Source organism: Microtus ochrogaster, chromosome 24, assembly GCF_000317375.1.
Source record: "Microtus ochrogaster isolate Prairie Vole_2 chromosome 24, MicOch1.0, whole genome shotgun sequence".
Lineage (NCBI taxonomy): Eukaryota > Metazoa > Chordata > Mammalia > Rodentia > Cricetidae > Microtus > Microtus ochrogaster.
The window spans coordinates 26,808,400-26,829,392 of record NC_022024.1 but is presented as its reverse complement, the minus strand read 5'-3'; the positions used below and the strand labels follow the sequence as shown (position 1 = coordinate 26,829,392).

Sequence of the window (20,993 nt, the reverse complement as noted above, 5' to 3'; positions counted from 1 at the left end):
ATATGCTCTCTAGCCAAGTCTAACTTTAGACGCTGTAGATGGACAAGCTTGATTGTCTGAACCAAAATGGGAACATTAAATAAACATCACAGCCCTCACTAATAACATTGTGACTTTGCTGTCAAGTGTAGTTTCTCTGCCCCATCCCCCCAGAAGAAGAAGAAGAAAAAAAAAAGCTTGTGACCATTTTGTATGGCTTGTCTGGAAACTTCTGTAAATCTTATGTTTTAGTAAAATATTTTTTGTTATTCTACTTTGCCTTTGTACAGTTTATTTTACTGTGTTTATTTCACTTTCCCGATGTGACAATCGTATTTAAAATTTAAACAGATGGAACATTCTGTTTGGGCTTCTCCATTTGACAAATTGATTGGCAAATGGAGAATTCTACCAGTTTGTTTCATTGATGCGGATTTGTGATAGGATATTACTGAATGAGTATTTATAAACTGGCTCTGAGCATGCATGAAGCATCAGTATCTATTATTTTTTTTAACCCTCCTAGAAGTTTTAAATAAATGTTTCCTGATTTAATTAGGTAATCGTTGGTGTCTTGCCATGCTTGGAAGTTGGGCATGCCCAACAGTCACAATAAAAATGACAAGTGGATGTCATAGAGAACTCACATGTCCACGTTTGAGCCTCAGATGGTTCTTGTCTGGAAACCTGTGTATATTGTTTGTGCTATTAGGAAGCCAGTTGAGCTTTGTGCAGGCAGTTTTGAGTCTTCTTGCAGATCTAATGAGTGAATCCCAAGCAACCGGCTTACAGGAGGGTTGTTAGCTCTTCAGTTCTGTGTGTTGCTTTGAGAATCCCCCCCCTTCTTTTTTTTTTTTTTTTTTTTTTTGAGGGCATGTTTCTTTCTGTGTAACCTTTACTGTCCTGGAACTCACTATGTAGACCAGGCTAGCTTCCAACTCAGAGACCCAGTTGCCTCTGCTAGGTTTATAAAGGCCACCATGCTCAGCTATTTCTTTTTAACTTCTAATTTGGTATTAATTATTTTCTTCCCATGTGAAATCATCCTTTCCCACCTTTTTCCACATTGACTTTCTGATTCTTGTTATACAGTCAGGAATCTGTCTCCTGCACTGGATATTGTTGCCCATCTGCTTTTTCCCCACTTCATAACTTCTGGAGTTTCTTCAGAATCTGGTGTATTCTATTGTGTTCTATGTACGATAAAGAATTATCTATTAAAATTACATTTTCAACATAGAAGAGTTTTTGATGGCTGGTAACTGGATCTTTCTACATAAATGCATTTCATTAACATATTAAGTTTAAAATAAAATTGCTAATGGCCCTATCTAATACTGTAAGTGTTAAAACTCTATACACAGCTGTTACAATTCTTGGGTAGAGGGCATGGCATCTTTGACCACAACTAAGTAAGAAAACTCTCTCAAAAACAAAACAGAACAACAAAAAAACCCAAACCACCTGAACAGGACTTGAAGTAATTAGCCATCGGGCAGCATTACTGAGGGCCAGAACTGCCCCTGGTCGTAGCTGGTGTCACACATAGGGTTCTAGTATGCACCAAGGTTTTAGTTTTCCCGTTTTATATCATATGTGATTTCCTTATTTCATGCATCACCTTTTTTTTTTTTTTTTCTTGGGTAATCCCCATTGTTTGGGCGAGACTTGTACTCAACTTGTTTTAAGTGAGAACCAACATATATGCCTGGACTTTTCCTAAAAGACTAATAATAGGTAACATGTCAAGGTAGAATTCTAGCCACCATCTGGCCCATGGTTTCTTAGCCAACACTGAATGGTCGGTTAAAAGTGGTTTGAGTTACATGTCAGTATTTCAGAAACTCAGGATATTCACACAGAAGTAGTTTGCAACATTTGAATGCTCTGAAGACGTGGCAGTAGTAGATTGAGCCACCGTAGCTCGGGAACCTACTGGCAGGAGCCGAGTAGCTGAAACCCACAAGGATGACATGCTGTATCACTCTATTTCTGTTAGAGTTGGTTGAAGTCATTCCCAGCCTACATGGTCCCATGTGTGGTCCTGTTTTTTATAAACCATTTTTAGCCCTAGCTGAAGGAAGAAATTCACTTGACAAGTTCACTGGTTGGGCATGTGGATGTAAATGAATAATAGCTTGGACATTTTTCTTGAAGGGACAATGGGAACAATAGGCTCGGGCACAGCACAATAGTGGCAGCTCTTGTCCTGGAGAAAGGCAGTGCTGGACTCAGGCCAGACAGACACCTCCAGACTGTGCATAGAGAGCTCTTCCCCAACTGGCATCTTGAAATCAGTTTTGAAACCCTGGCCAGTGGTTCTCATCCTTCCTAATGATGCAACTTTTAAGTATAGTTCTTCATGTTGTGGTGACCCCCCCCCCCGCCATTAAATTATTTTCTTTGCTACTTAATAACTGCAGTTGTGTTACTGTAATGTAAATATTTGTGTTTTCCGATGATCTTAGGTGACCCCCCAAGAAAGGGCTTGCGACTCAGAGGTTGAGAACCACTGCCCTGAGGTGTCAGTTTGAGCTCTGTGGTTTAAATGTTCTGCTTTGTCATCTCACTGTGAGACTAGATACTCTTGGTTCTCTCAGATCTTAAGTCTTCTGTATATAATACTGAAAACCTTATTCTATCTAGACCAGGAATGTACTTGTAAGATAAGTCTCAGTGCAAATTGGCACATTAAAACCACACAGATGCTGTGGTTAGCATTTCTCGAGGGCAGTGAAGAACGTCGGTGTCCTGTAAGTTAGCTTGTGTCCAGTCAGCCAGGTGGACCTAAGTGGTGCCGTGTGACATTCTGACTAACTGCATCAGCTTGTATTACTGCAGCAGCAGAGTTTTAGAACACAGTATAGGAAAGCTGTCCACATACAAATTACAAAATGAGATGAGAAATTGGGTACCTAACTTAGTATTCCATAAGAAATGTTATATTTTATTGGAATGTATTTCTGGTGTTGGGAACATCGTTTTGTTTAGCTACAACGCATGCAGCCTATCCTAAAGAACTCTATCAGGGTTTATATTTTAAGTAACACAAAAGGAAAACATGTTGAATGTAATAATTTCAAAGAAGTATAAATAATAAAAATCTATACCCATTGGATGTGATAATTTGTCTATTTCCTTCACTCTGTACCCTCCTCTTCATTGTTTCTGTGATACCACTGAGGCTGGGAATAGTGTGTGTTCTAAGAGTGAGCCTTTCCCGCTACACATTTTTGTGCTGGTACTGAGGCTTGAACCCAGGAAGGACCTTTGTTACACGTCTAGGCAAGTACTATCCTGGACCTTAGTTCCATTTGTTTATAGAACAAAATATGTAACCTTACAAGTTTAACATAGGCCTTAAGGAACCTGCCATTGGCCTGGAAGGTACTAAAAAACGGGGGGAAAGCCAGGCTTAGTGGCTATGCCTTAGTGGCACCAGCATTGAACTCAAACCATCTCCAGCCTCAGGTTACCTGTAGCTTGATTTTGATGTGCAGGCCCATCCATTTTGCTGAATATTTGGTAGGTCATGGTTTTAAGTTTTTATTTGAAATGACATCTATCCAAGAAACTAGGACAAAAAATGCTATAAAACTTTGAATTTTAGGAATGTACTTTTGGCTACTAAATTCCTAAGACTTAGGAGCCACTTGTCAGGAAGGCTCCTTGTCATGGAAATGACTTTGCATTAGCAGATGCATTATTGAAGCAATTGGGAATACCAACCCTATGACTGCAAAAATTCTATTCTTTTGAGGTGGTTTCTTTGTGTAGTCCTGGCCATCGAGATTTGCCTGCCTCTTGAGTGTTGGGGTCAAAGGTATGCACTACCACGTCTGGCTCAGGATCATTCTGGAACTCAGTATGTAGACAAGACTGGCCTGACTCAAGGATCCACTTCATTTGCCTCTGCTAGAATTAAAGGTGTGTGCCATTGTGCCTGGTTCTACCTCAGAAATTCTTTAGGATCCGGCTCAGAAGACTTCAGGACAATATTGGGTTTGTTCCTACTCAGTTGCTTTCTACTGGTTTTTGTTTTTTTGAGACAGGCTGCCATTAGCTTAGGCTAGGTTGGCTTTGTCCCTACCGTACCGTCACAGCCCGTCTTTTCACATGGCTCCTGGAGACAGAATGTGGGTCCCATGCTTGCTTAGCAAACACATTATGTGTGTAGGTGCCTGATTATATTTAGAGGCTACATTAGTCAGCTCCCCCTGAAGCTGGATTTACAGGAAGTTATCTGTGTAGCCCTGACTGTCCCCTAAACTCAGATTCCCTTTGCTGGAATTAAGGGAGTGCATTACCTGCCATACCCAGCCCAAACTTTTTGTTACACAGAGAAACCCTGTCTTGAAAAAAAAGTCTTATTAGCTGTCCTAGAACTTGTTCTGTAGATCTGGTTGGCCTCAAACTCAAGAGGCCTACCTGCCTCTGCCTTGTGAGTGTTGGGATTAAAGGTGTATGCCTCCACCACCTGGGCACCCCAAAACTTTTTAATCTTTGGTCAGAAGTATAATAATGATGTTCCGATTACTTTTCTAGTTATTTAAATACTATGAAACTAAAAAAGATTGGCAATACTCTCATGATAGCTCCTTCGAACTCCCTGATCCGTCAGTCATAATGAAGCGCACAAGTGCTTGGTATGTGAGGTCCAATGGATGGACAGTGCAGGTTTGACTGTAGAGTGACAGGCAGGTTTTCAGGTAGGGGTGGTTGACTAGGTCAATCAGTATTACTCACTTATTAGAGTATGGCTGTGCCAGTTATCTGTGGAGGCCGGAAGACACTGGAGCTGGAGTTACAGGAGGTTATGGGCCTGTCTTACGTGGGTCTGTTCCTTTGGAAGAGCAGCTAGCACTGTAACCCGAGTCATCTCTAGTCTCCTGGGCAAAGCATGCAGAAAGCTGATTAACTCTGAAAACACTACTTATGCTAAAAAAAAAAAAACAACCCACACAGACTGTGTTTCCATTTTTATTTGATGTTTCCAAATGTAAAAAAGTCAAGATTCTTACACCAGTTAGAATGAGACCACAAGACCATGCAAAGCGTTTCTTCCTTTTCTGCTTCCTACAGTGTGATTGACAAAGAACTGGATGGCACGTGCTTGGTGAGAAAATGCCATTTCTTTACAAAAGCCCCACACAGGGCAGTTTCTACTTTTCTGCAAGTCAATCAATAACAACTTATCTTCTGCTTTTTGTTTGTGTGTGTGTTTTACTTGGGAGGCACACGGAACTGAAGAACTTAGCTGCCCAATTTCATTCAGCTACTTCCCGAATAAGCACAAACAGCCGTTTCAGCACTGCACACCGCAGAGGGCTCAGATGGTAGACACCACCTTTAGGAGATCCAACTAATTCTTAAGAGAACTGAATCACCTTACTTCTTTTCCTCTACAATCTTGCTGGTCTGGGTTCCAGAAGAGCAATACGGAGCCCTCGGTGGCACCGAGAAGTGAAGCTGCATTCTGAAACTTCTTTGCTACTTGCATAGACTAAAGATAGTTGGTTTGCTAAATGGCACTGAAGAAAATCCTGACTCAGGTGACATGGCTTAGTCCAAATGTTTCTGACCGAAGAAATTATACAACAATATTTATAGGCTAACTTTTAAAGAGATGGCTGACATTAATACTGTACATATTTTACATGGCAATACACAGTCCAAGAGTTTATAAAATAAGTTCATGCACGGTTACCTCTGAGAATATCATGTACATAGAAACCCCCAAGCACTGGTGATAGTTTGTTAGCTGGAAGCAGTATTCTATACAAAGCAGTCCAGTCTCTGTTGTGTTTAGTACTTAGAGAAATTGCAGAGATGTGTGAGGGAGGGAAGGGCTATTGGCAACCGATAGAAAATGTCAATCTGTGGATTTTAAAATGTTTCCTTTATAAAAAACAAAAGACCAGAATACACGACCTGTACAGAGAAAAATATAAAAGGTCTGAACGATCATGTGTGACACACTACATAATTCAGAGTGAATGCTACTGGCTGAGTTTTTCTGCTTTACTCATTTCTTTTTCTGACAGCATTAATTTATAAACTAATGTTTTTATTTAGTTCCGCTGCATTTGTGGCACAAACTCATCTTCAAAACCAGTTTTCCTTACATGGAAGGACCATTTTCAGCAGCGACTACATTTTAAAGGTTTAAAAGTTACACAACAAATGTCTTAATGTACTTCCCTGTTTTATACTTGCCAGTTAGGATATTTACAAAAGGTTAACAATGGCTACATAAAGAATGATCTTTTCCTCTTCCCCATCACACATCTGTTTTCTTTCCTTTCCCCCTTCCCTTCTGACCTCAGAGGACGTACAGGAGTTTCAGATCAGGTACTCTTTCACAGAATTGAGCAAAGACAAGGTGTCTTGGCTCCTGTGTTCTAGCTCCCCCCAGGTAACTGACATGACAGACCACTCACCGACACTCATACAACGGGAAATGTACTTTCAAATGTGCTCTCTTCTTAGGCCTGGAAAGGCTGAACAGGAATGGCCATTTGATTAGCAGCCATCGCTGACTGGGACTGAAGGCTACATTATAATCCTGCGGTACAACTGACAGTTTAACTGGAGATGTCACTAAATCTGAAAAATGCATTTTAAGAGCAGTCTCCATTGAGGGAAATGTGGCCGTAATATATATATATGTTAAAAGGATTAGAAAGGGAACTGGCAACTAAGCATGCTAAATAAATTTCTATAAATACATTTTCAGGATGAGAGGCACTCAACCACATGCAAGTTGCTGACAGTATTTCCCTAAAACGATGAACTTTATATTTTATATTGAATCACTACTGTTAGAGGGGAAATATTCACAGTAGGTTGACAGTGATATAATACTGTTTGTGAACATTCAATCTTAGAAATAGTGATCTGAAGTACTTTGTCAAAGGTTATAGGACCATACCAAAAAACCAAAAACAAAACAGCCCAAATCTGCAGTTTACAAATGGAGATTACGGCCTTTTTAAACATGTTCTGAGGTGGATATATTTCTTTAAATACTGAGAATCTTTCTCAGTTCCCAACACAAAGATCTGGTGACTATTTGATACTGTAAGAAAAGGGGTGTGTGTGTGTGTGAAAATATATACCCGACAACTTATCTGACCTGGCAAAACAAACCACAGAATGATGTCAAGTGGGAGGGGGAGGGAAGGGCCATTAAAAAAAATGAAAACCAAAGTTACAATTAAGGCTCTAAAAGAAATCCCACATGGCTTTGGCATCTTAAAATGTTTTTTATGCTATTTTGTTGTTTATTTTAAAAGACTTGAAAGCATCTGAAACACATGCAAACTATTGGAATCCCTGCATGGCCAATTCAGAGTGCCAGCAGCAGTCAGATGTGTTAGAAGAAAAGAGAAGCCTCTCCCTCATGTCTGTGACATGACACTGTGGGGGAAGGGCCCCCAGCTCTCTATCTTATACTGGATGGCACCCCAGAGGGCTGTGCAGCACTCACAAACAAGGCATTGCTATCTGGGAGGGAAGGGACCGTGGAATTTCCGTTGGTTGGAGAACACCCCAGCTTTAGTTTCTCCAGATACTCTGCGTGGACAGGCTTATGACACTGAAGAACTTTGATTGCATCTTCTACTTTGAACCACTCTCTCTTCCTTCCTGGAGAACAGTAAAACTGTAGTTACTGCAAGGTCAGTTTTAAAAAGCATGCCCTATTAGTACACAGTATTCCCTCACCTCCCCCCAAACAGTGACCTTTGACTTCTTAAATGACACCACATGGCAGGGTGTGGTAATTCAGATTCACCTCGCCCTCTCAGAAGAGTAACCAGAAATCAGTTAAGGTGAATTGGAAGGCTGTCAGCAGTGACTAAGCAAAGGAACAGGGGCTCACCTATATTTACAGAGTCTTCCCAGTCTTCCAATATTTCAGTGACTGTCAGAACATAAACATACGTTCTGTGCTTCCGGTCTTGGTTCTGCTTGAATAGAAAAGCAAAGCATTTTAATTCACAGGAGCTGACCACACATGGATTCAGTGGGAAAATCCAGTCTAGTAAGCTAGGCAGAAGTGAGTACATGTAACAGGAACATTTAGAAATTGGCATTCAAGATGTTTAAGTGGGGAAAACCTGTTCCCAAAAGTTCTCTAACCTCTACATGGATGCATGTGTGTGCATATATGCACAACTTCTGTTTAATTAGAAAAACAGTAGGCACTGTAGGTCATGGCTCTAAAGTCAGTTCTTGGAGGGCTGAGGCAGGAAGGATTCAGTTCCCAGCCAGCTCAGGGAAGAGACAGGAACTGGCTGGGGTGGTGGTGCACACCAGGGGCCAATGTCTAGGAGGCTGTGGCAGCCGCACTAGAGGGAAGGAGCCATCTCAGCATCAGAAACTGGAGCTTCAGCACTGTCAATGGGAAAATCGCTAAAATGGGAAACTTTAATATTTTCACTTAGACATACTCAACTTTATTTTGATAAAGAAAACCGTGAGATCTAAGTGGAATCTAAAAACAAAATCCCTCCTCTTCCTATTTTTATGCCCGTGAAGTCGTGAAATCTGCATTCACTAAGGGCACTGCTGTGGTGGGAGGCAGTTCCAACGCACTGTGATGCTTCCTGATGGGCAGGACATGCTGACCGACGGGCTCTGTTAAACAGTGTTCTGTCTCTTCAAAAACTGGCTCTAAAGATGTTAGGTGTGTCCACACACAGAAAAATTTATGTTTCTCAGTTTAGCCAGGAGATGGCACTATGTGACTGTAAAAACCAAGGTACAGCCCGAGAGTACTGTCGTAAGAACACAGCAGCGGCACTCTTGCTGTGTGAGGGAACTATTAGTTAGAAGCTTCAGTGAGCTTCCTGGGAATTGAACCCAGGTCCTCTAAACCACCGAGCCTCCCTCCAGCCACAACCCCATCCTCAGACAGGGCTTCTCTGCGTAGCTAGCTCTGACTGTCATTGAACTCAGATTTTCCTGTCTCTGCCTCCTGAGTGCTGGGACCAAAGGCAGGTGCCACTACTTCCAGCTTTTAGATAGCCAGTCTTTTTTTTTTTTTTTTTTTTTTTTTTTTTTTTTGGTTTTTCGAGACAGGGTTTCTCTGTGGTTTTGGAGCCTGTCCTGGAACGAGCTCTTGTAGACCAGGCTGGTCTCGAACTCACAGAGATCCGCCTGCCTCTGCCTCCCGAGTGCTGGGATTAAAGGCATGCTATCGCCCGGCTTTTAAAGGCCGTTTGTATACTGTATTATTCATTAATTACTGTGTTCTGCTGAGTCATTAATTCCAAGTAACACATTTTAATTTCTAAAGACTTAAAAAAAATCTATATGGTTCCATCAGAGAGACTGAGCTAACTAAGGGAAGTCCCCCTGTTCCTGGCATGCCGCATATCTATGTCTGAGAACAGCAGATGAACAGACTTCAGAACCCGGCCTCTCTTCCCCATCGTTCTGAGTAGGATCACTTTCAAATCCCCTCACAGAAATTCCATTCTGCCGTCAGTAAGAGGTTGTTTGTATGTCAGCATCTGTTCCTATACTGGAGTCATTCTCTGTCGTGCGGTGTCACACACAAAGAGAATCACGGGGACTGCTGACGATGCTGTCTATTCCTTGGTGCACACTGAATTCAGGTCTTTATGTGTTAGCTTTACTGTATGGCAGACACAGGTAACCATGGACACCCCCCCCCCCAAGCCCTCACCACTGACTTGCCTACTGATAGTTTGAGGAAACTGATCCAGGCTGCTGTGGAGAGACTTAGGAACCGGTAAAGTGGGGGCTCTTTTGTAACTCACCTCGAATACTCCCAGGAGTCTGCCTAGTTTTCCTTTGACTCCAGCCTATTAAAAAAAAAAAAAAGTTGGTAAGTAAAAGACTTATCATTCATAATAATTACATTGATTATTACAAAACAGCTCAGGCTTTCCCTAGCAAGTTATTGCCTAATCATGAAATTTCTTGGCTGTACAAAGGCCCACTACCTATGGTTTGCTACAGAAATCCTAATTGCCTGTTTGGTTAGGCTGATTTTCATTTATCCCCTCCTCCCCCAATGACAAGGGTGATAAAAATTTAGACTTTTAACAATTTGGAAAAACCTGTGAATAATAAAAACAGCCTTTTCTGTAAGAATTAGTGGACTGGCCCCTTCTTAAAACCTGCCTTTCTCCTTTACCAGGGCTCAGCAGCTACAATTCTCTAGCTGCCACTCACCGAAGGGTCTCAACTCCTCACCCCGTTTCTACAGCAACCTCGATGCTTCCTGTCAAGACTTGAAATGTTTCCTATGTACCCCCAAAGTCCAAGAGCATAGGCATGCCCCCCCCCCCCCACTTACACCTTGTATGGTCTTGCCCACGAGTAAAGCAAGTTCTATCCTTAAGGGAAGGAACAAGCAGGCCACCTGGGATTTTGTGCACGAGGACGGGACCCAGTTTACCAAATTTTAGGACATAAGGAACTCAGAGATCTTCCTGCCTCTGCCTCCCAAGTCCTGGAATTAAAAGTGTGCGCCATCACCACCCGGCAATTCTAGTTTAAAAATTATGCTACACCGTTGTCTCTACTCAATACAAGAATGATCTAGCTCTCGGGCAAGGCCATTCTGCCATGCATTGATCACTAATCAAACAGCAAGTCTAATCAATAGTTGCATGTTAACATAATTCTAGAAGGTTCACATTGATTTTAGATGCTTACCATGTAAAAACCAAACAAAAACCCCTTAAGCAAAATGTTAACTATAGTAAGACTTATAAACACTGTACCAGATAACAACACTTCTACCACCGGCAAGAAGCCAGAACCCCCTCGTGTAAAACCCCTCAGTGTGTAAAAGATAGGACACCGCTCTCACCTCTTCATATACTTCCCTCACAGCAGCACCGCCAGGCTCCTCCTCTGGCTCCATCCCTCCTCCTGGGACAATCCACTGGTCCGGGTACCGACTGCTACTCACCAACAGCACCTGCAAGACCCAGGATAACCACGTACTGAAGCCCTGAGAAGCTGAGATACAACATTCCAAACACTTTCAAGGCTGCAACTGGATTCTAGACCAATCTACCCTTAAATTTCACTGGATTAAGGGCACACATAACACACACCAACTGACAGCCTATGGGGGGGGGGGTAGCACCAACAGTCCCATCATTAAACCATCCTGCACCTATGCACTCATTTATATTGGGGGGTGGGTCACTGAGACAGGGTCTCATTGTGTAGCTTTGGCTAGCCTGGAAGGAACCCAGGATGTACATGGGATCATTTAATCCACCAGATTTAAGAAGCGCAGCGTTTGTTCCGTGGTCATCATATCAGTTATTTTTGGGGTGTGTGGGGGTACAGATGCCATGTGGCATATATTCCCAGGCAGAGGCTGGACGGTGAGTGGTGTTCTCATCACTCCCTACATTTTTAAAGACAAGGCTTTAAAAATGGAGCTCACTTTTTGGCTACACAGGATGGCCAACAGGCCCTTGGGATCTGCCCCTCTCTATTTCCCCTACCCCTAAGGAGTCAAAGGCATATGCCCCCATACAGCCTTTCACATGGATGTTGGCATCAACACCCAGCCTTGCCCACTGAGCCACTGCCACAGCCCCACAGGTCAGTTACCCTTGAGCCACACAATCTTTATCCTTCCAACTAACAGGCTGGCCACCCTGCTCCCCCATAAAATAAGAGTTCTTGAAGACCAGTGCTGAGAGACAGGATCGGGGAAATGCACGACCAGCCACTGGCTGGGCAATGCCATTTGATGCTCGGGCTTAGGCAGAAAGAGGCACCTGAAAATTCAAAGCCATTTGATTAAGCAAGTCAGATAAGCATTGTGATCTTATGGTCTCGAACAAGGTTGGCAACGACAGCTCCCCTGTTTTGAACAGTTCAAGCAAAGAAGAAAAAAGGGGGGGTCTCTCTCTCTCTGGATAGGGTCTTGCTGTATAGCCCAGGCTGTACTGGAACTTGGTATGTCGTACAAGCTACCCTTGATACTCCTCTGGCTTTCAATGCCTGGGGTTCTACAGTACCTGCCAGCTGGGAGTATGTACTATTCGGATTATTAGAATCCCTCACTGTTGCTGGCTTCTGTAGATCACCTGGCTTTTTACATCGCTGTCACAGCAGAGTTATTGAAAACAGACCACGTGGGCTGCAAGCCTAAAATAGTTAGCTGGTCTTTACAGGAAATAGACTTCTGACCAAGAACAGCATTAAGCCCGAAGTCTATCTCTTTAAAACAAAACAAGCCACTCTAGTTGGGCTTTGGTGGTACACCTTTAATCCTAATACTTGGGAGGCAGCAGCAGGTGGATCTGTGAGTTCAAGGCCTTAGTTCTAACAGTTTACTAACACTGAAGGAGTACACACCTGTTGTACAAATGGAAACCCATTCAAGTTCTCCTAAGGCGGTAACCACCAAATGTTTGTGAAGGTAACAGATGTCTTAACCATCTTCAACAAAATGCTGCAAAATTACTGCAGTATGCCAAAGTGTATCTAAACAGGTCTGCAGGTTGCGAACAGCACACTGAGAGCTTGTCTGGGGCTGCCTGGTGAACACGCTAGATGTCCTAGTGGGCTTTTGGCTGCAGCCAAACAACTTGGGGGAGCAAAGGGTTAATCTGGCTTACACTTCCAGGTCATAATCGATTATGGAGAGAAGTCAGGGCAGAAAGGGAGGAAGAAACCGCGGAACAATGCTGGCTTGTGTTCACCTAGTTTATACAACCAGGACCACCTGCCCAGGGATGGTGCCACCCACAGTAGCTGGGCCTGCCCTATCCTCAGTCAAGATATTCTCCTACAGACATGGCCTCAGGCCAATCTGCTCGGCAACTACAACAGAGGTCCTAATAAACTAACCAGCACACCAAGGAAGCTTTCTCTGTAACGCCCCGAACCCCGAAATTAATTCCCAATGTGGATATTGGCTTTTTTACAGGGACACAAGCAATTTTACTTTCTCCCATCTGCGGGAAAGGCTGCTACTGGCTAACACTCAGAGACGTGGTGCTCACTATGTGAGAAACGATGGTGTGTCTACATGCATGAGCGTGCAGGAAAGAGGTAGAGGGCTTGTGTCTTCTCTTTTTTTTTCTTTTTTCTTTTTCCAAGACAGGGTTTCTTTGTGTAGTCATGGCCTGGCTGTCCTCGAACTCAGGGATCCCCCTCCCTCCGCCTCCCAAGTGCTAGGATTAAAGGCATGCACCACCACCATCACCCCACTCCACCTTTTTAGAGACAGATCTCTCACTAAGCCTGGTGCCCACCACTTTGGCTAGACAGGTCAGCAAACTCCTAGGATCTGCCCTGCCTGTTCTTCACCACTGCCACACCCCACAAGAGCTGTATGTCACCATGCCTAGCTTCTCATGTGAGTGCTAGAGACTCAACCTGCCCCGGCTGGAGAGCTTCAGCTTCCCATAGTAATTCAGCTCCTCTAAAGCCCTGTTCTTGTCATACTGGATCTAGGAGAACACTGCTGCGCTGCCCACACCACTCCTAAGCATGTCACTGACAAAGAGTGGCCAATCCATGGAAACTGAACCAACAGAATGGCTGGTGAAGTCTTAGAAAAAGCACTTACGGCTGCTTTGAGGGTGGTGGCAAAATGTCCAAGTAAGTTTTAAATTTAATATTTGCAAATAGGGTATAAGTTCACAGTTAGACACCAAGGAGCCAGAGTTAAACAAATCTAGCAGTATAAAAATACATGGGTCTGAACCTGACACACACATTGATCGGAGAACAGGGACCTGTTAATGATTTTGTTTACATGGAAAACACTTGTCTTGCAGGACTAAACATCGAGACTCTGGCCTAGGCAGGCCCTGCTGGCCACTTTGAGCCCCATGCTCTCCTGCCTGCAGAGCTGAATCAGCTCACCAAGAACTGCTTCTTCACAGAGTACTGCTAGCTTTATAATTCTGAGAATGGAGACAAGATGGCAGGAATATATATATATATATATCCATCCTGTGAAGACTTATAGGGGAAGAGTCTTTTGTTCAAACTCTATTTTGAGGAGAACGAGGCTGCAAATCCCACTTCAATAACACTGTTACCTAAAGGAGGCTCAGCGAGGCTATTAAAATAGTCACGGGCGCTGGCCCTTTGTACCCAGACTGGCAAAGGAATCACAGGCTTTAAAGTGCACCCATAGGACCTGCAGTGTAAGCAACGACCCTGGTTCTGACCCCCGTCACAAGCCTCTTATTTCAGTCGGAGTGAGAGATGCTCTGGCACTGCTGGCTGGATAAGACGTGCGCCCCACAATTCTGCGCTGACTTCCTTGATCTTTTTACAATGGGTTAGAACAGTGTGTGCAGCTGGCAAGCCGCTCCAAGGAAGCCATTACTTAGTAAAGGAATTTAAAAGCCATTGGTATTCAGAATGTTGGAACCCTAAAAAATGAAAGCCAGAGTCAGGTCAATGGGTACCGCATTCCCAATATCCATTCTTTCTCCCTCTTTTTCTTCCCTCCACCACCTTTCAGTTGAAACAGGGACTCTGGTAGATCAGCTGGCCCACACCATCAGTAACCAAGGATGACCTTGAACTTCAGATCCTCCTGCTTCCGCTTCACAGTGTGTTCCTTTGTGCCCAGCTCTTGAAAAGAGATTTGTTGATGTCCCTGTTTGGTGACAGCAGATTTGCAATCTAGTACATTTCATTAAAAGCTTCTCATCTGCACCTATATGCCCTGGATCTGCCAATTCCACTGCCTCAAACCCAGAGACTTTCAACCTTTCACACTTTATGGAGACCCGGAGCTGCGTAGATATCAGGGGCCACATGCAGTGCATTGCTAGCGAACAAAATAAAAAAGCCAGCACCTCAACCCTCCATTCCAAGTGCCACATCCTAGATCACAAAGATCCATATCACCTTAGGGGCCCCTCTTCAGACTAGGGGAAAGGTGTAACTTTGCTACCTACACAGAAGCTGCTTTGTCATCCATCTTCAGGCAGGTAGAGGTTCCTGGGACCTCTGTGCACAGTAATAAAAATCAGCACAGCCCTCTAGTTTAAGGGGAAGCACTCGGGAGCAATGCCTGGCTGAGCTTGCTCGGTGCAGTGATACTGAACACACTGGATGGACCAATGGAGGACTTTTCCTCGAAGCATTCACATTCTTGAGGGTGGGAGAATAAACCATGCAGAGGGCTAGTTTTTATGGCTGAAACTAGCAGGAAATGAAAAAGTCTATATAAAGCCCCGTAATAGCTGGGCAGTGGTGGCTCACACCTTAATTCCAGCACTCCAGGAGGCAGAGGCAGCATGGTCTCTTTGAGTTCAAGGCCAGCCTGGTCTACAAAGCTAGCAGGACAGGCTCCAAAGCTACAGAGAAACCCTGTCTCAAAAAACAAAACAAACAAATAAAGCCATAACAACAGACCTAAATAAATTTTGGACAAGTGATTTAGTCTAACCCAATAGTTTACCAGGAATCTATTGGTATTCTAAGATGTTAACTTTGATCAAACCATTAGCTTCAAATGTTTGTCTCCAAAATTGGATCAATTTAAACAAGCAATACTGATGGATACAGAAATATCACATCTAACTACCAGCTTAACTAGGTTGAGAGACCTGAAAACCAGTGCGTTCTAAGTGCTTGCCTACTCATCTTGAATATTCCATGAAGTGGAGATGAGGGCACAGCCACATTCAGGAGTGGAAGAAAAGAGGTGAGTCCGGTGTGCAGACACAGACTTATGACCCCAGCCTTCAGGAGGCAGAGACTAGATCAAGAATTTGAGGTCTGACTGGGCGGTGGTGGCGCACACCTTTAATCTCAGCACCGGGGAGGATCTCTGTGAGTTCAAGGTCAGCCTGGTCTACAGAGTGAGTTCCAGGATAGCCAAGGCTACAGAGAAACCCTGTCTTGAAAAACAAAACAAAGTTCAAGCCAGGAGGGGAATGGTGATCCCTGGCTGCAGTCCCCCCATTCTAGAGGGAGGCAGAAGGCCTGGCTAAGATAGAGTTAGCAGAAGATCATCTTGGGCAATTCGATGAGTCTTGTCTCAAAAACAAACAGGCAAAGCAACTCAGAAGTCCAGCCTAGCATTCCTAAGATCTTGAGGTGAAGCCCCAGTGCCGCGCACGGCAGGAGAACAGCAGTAGAGATCAACCCCCCCCCCCCTCACTCACTGGTAGAAGCCAATGCTCTACCAAAGCCAAGCCTGCAGCCCTGTCATTCATTTTGTTGTTGTTTTCTTTTCTTTTTCCTAAACAGGGTTTATCTGCATAACAGCCCTACTTATCCGGGAACTCCTAGCTCTGTGGACCAGACGGGCCTTGAACTCACTGGCCTCCGCCTCCCAAGTGCTGGGATTAAAGGAGTGCACCACCACTACCTGGCTCTGGTATTTTGAGATAAGGTGAACTGTAGCCTGGAGCCCGACAGAGACGGAGCTGGCCAGTGCAGAGATGAAAAGCATGTATGTATGTATACTCATGTTCAACAATAAAATCCATCCAGGAAAGACTGATAAAATTTAACTCTTAGTATGAACTCTTTAGAAGCAACCCACCTCTCATCTTTCTTTCATTACAAACAAAAAAGCCTTCCACAAATCACTCTCCTTTTCAGTTACATGCTAGGTAAGTATTCACCATGGAGCTATATAACCCCCACCTTTAAAACAAACCGAGACTGAAGCCAGACACACAGGGGCTCATGCCTAGAGTCTCAGAAACTGAGGCCGGATTACTGTCTGGGCTACATAGGGAGATACTGTCAACAATAAACAAAAAAGCCGGGCGGTGGTGGCGCACACCTTTAATCCCAGCACTTGGGAGGCAGAGGCAGGTGGATCTCTGTGAGTTCGAGACCAGCCTGGTCTACAAGAGCTAGTTCCAGGACAGGCTCCAAAACTACAGAGAAAGCCTGTCTCGAAAAAGCAAAAAAAAAAAAAAAACAATAAACAAAAAAGAAAAAAAACTCAGATTGGGTTAGTGAGATGGTAATCTGCTGACAAATCCGAGGACCCGAGTTCAATCCCCAGGACCCACATAGTAGCAGAAAGGAAAGAAGGAAACCCACCGAGTTACCCTGATCTCCACAGCATCCTCTCCTAAAATTGTTAGCACAATTTAATTGTGTGTGTGTGTGTGTGTGTGTGTGTGTGTGTGTGTGTGTGTGTGTGGTAAAGCCATTTACCTAGTCACAACAGCAAACAACACTTTCTTACGATTACATTGCCTTCAGGGAGCGCTGGCTGACCCCAAGCTCGCTTCAACACTGAAGGCTCTCTGCAGAGAGACCTATCACAAACTAACAGACATCTACTAGCTGTATAACACAGTGAAGGTGCTAATTGATAAAAAGATGGTATTACTTAAGGAACAAAGCTGTCTGAAGATGTAGGCACAGCCAACAGAAGACAAGTAGGCATTCAATCCCCCCTCCCAACCCTGATATCGAAGGAAAGATTAACCCACCAGGCTACAGAACACTCCTGGAATCACCCTAAGGCAAAACAGATGCAAATGTTAGACAGGGCTCCCTTTGAAGAAATGGCTGGTTTAGTGGCCTACAAGGTCCTTTAGGTCTGGGGAGTCATAGGCACCGAAGAGCTTATCTCACTCTGTTTAAAAGAAGGTACCTTGAGTGGGGGGTGCTGCGCGCGCTGGTCAAGTATGCCAATACCTATAGAAAGAATGACTGCCAGGGGTAAATGACAATGATCCAACTTACTCCCCCCACCCCAACCCCCAGATAGAGTTTCTCTATGTAGCATTGGAACTCGCTCTGTAGTCCAGGCTGGTCCCGAACGCAGAGATCGCCTGCCTCTGCTTTCCAAGTGCTGGGATCAAAGGCACGCACCACCACAGCCCGGCTTGGTCCTGTGTTACCCACCCCCCCTTAGACAAACATTCCACCACTGAGTTAAACCCTCTACCCAAGGCTCTTAAGTTGTTTTTTATTGTTTGTTTTTTCCCTTTGCATGACAAACCACCCTTGCAGAATACGTTCCTTACCAAGCAAAAACTTCACTTTACGTCCACTCTTCAAATATATATGCAAATATGTTCAACGGAATTTATTTATGGTTACCTACTCATAATGCTACTGTAATCTGTCTACACAAGCAGTCTTCCAGCCACGCTCTGGATGTTTAAGGGGTCTGTCTGAAGTCACATGGAAGATCATGCTTCTCCAGAGAACTAGCTAGAGAGGCTGCTCAGACCTGAACTAAAAAGCCCTGCTTGTTCTGTGACCTTGGGACAAGTCGCCTGGACAACCTAAATTTGGTTGCTTGTTCTTTCTGAGACAGGGTCTCACTATGTAGACCAGGCTGGCCTTTAAGCGTAGAGAGATGCCCTCTGCTGTGTGCTGGTGTTTAAGGTGTGCACCACTCCGTCTGGTTCTCCTCCCTGCTCCCAGGGCGTTACTACTCAACCCAGGCTATTCTCCTGAATGCTGGGATTCCAGGCACATCCCAGCACCATGCCAAGGTCTCTGGCTTCTAACTTCCTGTGCTATGCTACCTCTTAAGGCAGAACAAGAAAACCAAACAGGATGAAGAAAAGGGGGGGGCACTTAAAACTACCCCACCCCCCAAAAGCAAACGACTCTACTATTAGAAGAACCTGTTCTAGCTGGGCATCAAGGTTCATACCTGTAATCCCAGCACTCAGGGAAGCCAATGGGAGCTCTCTGTAGCCTTTTAGGGTCAAACAGTAATTACTCTTTTTATCTGAAATTACTCTCATCTTTAAAACATATATTTAAATGTCCTAACCAGGACCTACGAGTTCTTAACCCAGTAGAGAAGCATTTCTTACCATCAGCTAGAGAGGTGGGTTCAAGCAGCTTTGGAAGGCTAATAATATCATTCCAGTAGGGAAAGCCCAGTCTCTCCTAGGCATCTTGCTGTTCTGCTGAGTTCATTCTGTAATTATCACACAATAGAAAGAGCCTCCACTATACACAACCACAGAAACACAAACTCCCAAGAGCTAAACCAGATGTCCAAAGTTGGCTGTGTGTTCTGGAGAATTCCAGAGTCTTCCCTCAGAGCAGATTCCCTAAACAAGTTGATTCACTAGGTTTCCGAGCCAGCAGATTCTAAAGTTTTATAAACTGGATTCTAACATACCCCCCAAGTCTTGCTCCTCTCGTTTCATTTTGAAAACAGGCTGTAGCAGTTATTTTACAGCAACTTCAGAGACAGAGGGAGATGCTCAGGATTGAACCCAGGGCTTCTTTCCACGTGCCGAGCAAGCTCTCCACCACGGAGCTGAATTCTTTTAGCCCGGCTCCCTTGCATCCCGCAGAAGCAATTTCCAAGCAACACCTGTTTAAGGTCACTATTGAAGCAGTCGTCAAGAATGCTCTGCCAGACCCAAAATTTCTATCATTTTGATTTCTCCCATCTCCAAAACTTCCCCTAGGGGAGACACACAGACTGACACACACACCACGTGAAAAACTGGGCCCGAATTTTCAACAGCATTTCACCGCACCATTTTAAAGGTAACTTAAAGGCTCTGAAGTTAGCCTCATGATATGGGGCATCTGGTCGCTGAGCAGACGCCCTTTACCAAGACACCGGCTTTTGGAGTAAGAACTGGATCCTGAATTCTGACTCTACCGCCTCCTAGTTCTGTCATTTGGGCAAAGTACTTCTGCTCAAGGCCGTTTTCTCAGCTATAAAACGGGGCTGACCAGCGCGACCTCCAGTGCTAAAAGGATTAAATGTAACCAACATTCCCGGGGTTGTACCTAACACATTGTAAACGCTCAAGCTAAAAATATGGTAGCAGAGCTGCGAACAAGTCAGACGGGACCCTGGGTATACTCGCTGTTCTACGCGTTTATATTTAGTTTGCCTTGCCCTAGCACGGCCCTTCCCTAAAGGCACCCCCTCATCCCCACGGTAAACTGCGTTTAACGCTTGTTGACGACTTTCTTTGTGCACTTTCAAAAACGCCCTTGTATTTCCCTCCTAAGTAGAACCACATCAAAGACCTTTCTTTGGAAGTTCCTTCGGGACTCGGGTTTAACACTAGAAGGTTCAAATCAACCTGAAGTGTTCGTTTCTTCAAAAATAAAAAGGGGGGGGGGGCAGCTTAAAGATCACAATTTTCTCAAGCACGAGGCTTTTGTTACTAAAACAACTAAGCCACTAAGTGTATGCTACGAGGAAGCCATTAAATTTCCATCTCCAGCTTTACGCCTGGTCTTTTACAGAACACTGTTATGGAAGCAGAATTCGGAACGGTTTAACTTTTTATCTATCAGTTCATTTTAGGCGTGGCAATGCTACAAGATTTCCCCCAGCTACCAAGTGGCTTAACTGACTCGGATCAAGTTGAAAACAGAAAGTCGTTTTCAAAATCGAACAAATATAACTGAAATAAACAAAAAAATCGCCCTTCCAGCGAACACTCCAAAGCCCGTATCAATCCAATGCGGAGGGGTAAAATTACACACCGCTCCTTCCCAGACGTCAAGCCACACCGCAGAGCAGCCTTGAGAAACCAGAAGAGCGAGAGATCAGCGTGCCGAAAAGGGCAACTTTGCCCGGTCTCTGGCCTATCTTGTCCCTCTTGGCGTCTTTCCACCCCTCTCGCTGGCCATCTTTCTTTCGATCGTCAGAAAAACTTTAAAAGCGGAGGCCGTTTGGTAAAAGGAGGTATATATGTGTAACGAAACCAACTGCTTGCGAGCTAATGGACGACTTAAAAGGCAAGCTGGCGAGGCCAGCGGAAGGTCTGCAGCTCAGGGTGAGGGGGCTGCCCGAGACCCCGCAAGCCAGGAGGCGCAGGGGGTGCGGGACCGAGCCCCGCCGCCAGCCTTTGTCCCCGCGCTCACCTCGTCCTCCTGCTCGCTGCGGAAGCACAGGCAGGCCGCCCGCTTCTTGAAGCCCTCGCGGTCGTACGTCCGCGTCTGGTTGGGCTTGAACTTCATCCTAGAGCCGGGCTCCTGCTGCCGCTGCTCCGGCCGCCACCGTGGGGACCCGGCCGCCGCCACCCCGCCGGGGAGTCGGGACGCGGAGAGTCGCGGCG

General features: G+C 44.7%; 1 protein-coding gene and 1 pseudogene across 2 annotated transcripts; both read right to left on the bottom strand.

Annotated features, from left to right (window-relative positions):
* Positions 1 to 5,454, bottom strand: part of LOC101981649 — a 14,253-nt pseudogene extending 8,799 nt beyond the window's left edge.
* On the bottom strand, positions 4,947 to 20,987 carry Nudt4 (nudix hydrolase 4). 2 transcript variants are annotated; one of them, XM_005358137.3, is made up of 5 exons: positions 20,800 to 20,987; positions 10,829 to 10,939; positions 9,768 to 9,812; positions 7,862 to 7,949; positions 4,947 to 7,626 (listed from the first exon to the last, which is right to left on the bottom strand). In XM_005358137.3, the coding sequence occupies exons 1-5, from the start codon at positions 20,893 to 20,895 to the stop codon at positions 7,424 to 7,426; spliced, it is 543 nt and encodes a 180-aa protein (XP_005358194.1). In that variant the 5' UTR covers positions 20,896 to 20,987; the 3' UTR covers positions 4,947 to 7,423. The 2 variants fall into 2 exon arrangements, with proteins under 2 accessions (XP_005358194.1, XP_005358195.1); XM_005358138.3 differs by having other exon boundaries at positions 7,862 to 7,946.
* Positions 20,988 to 20,993: the final 6 nt, after the last annotated feature.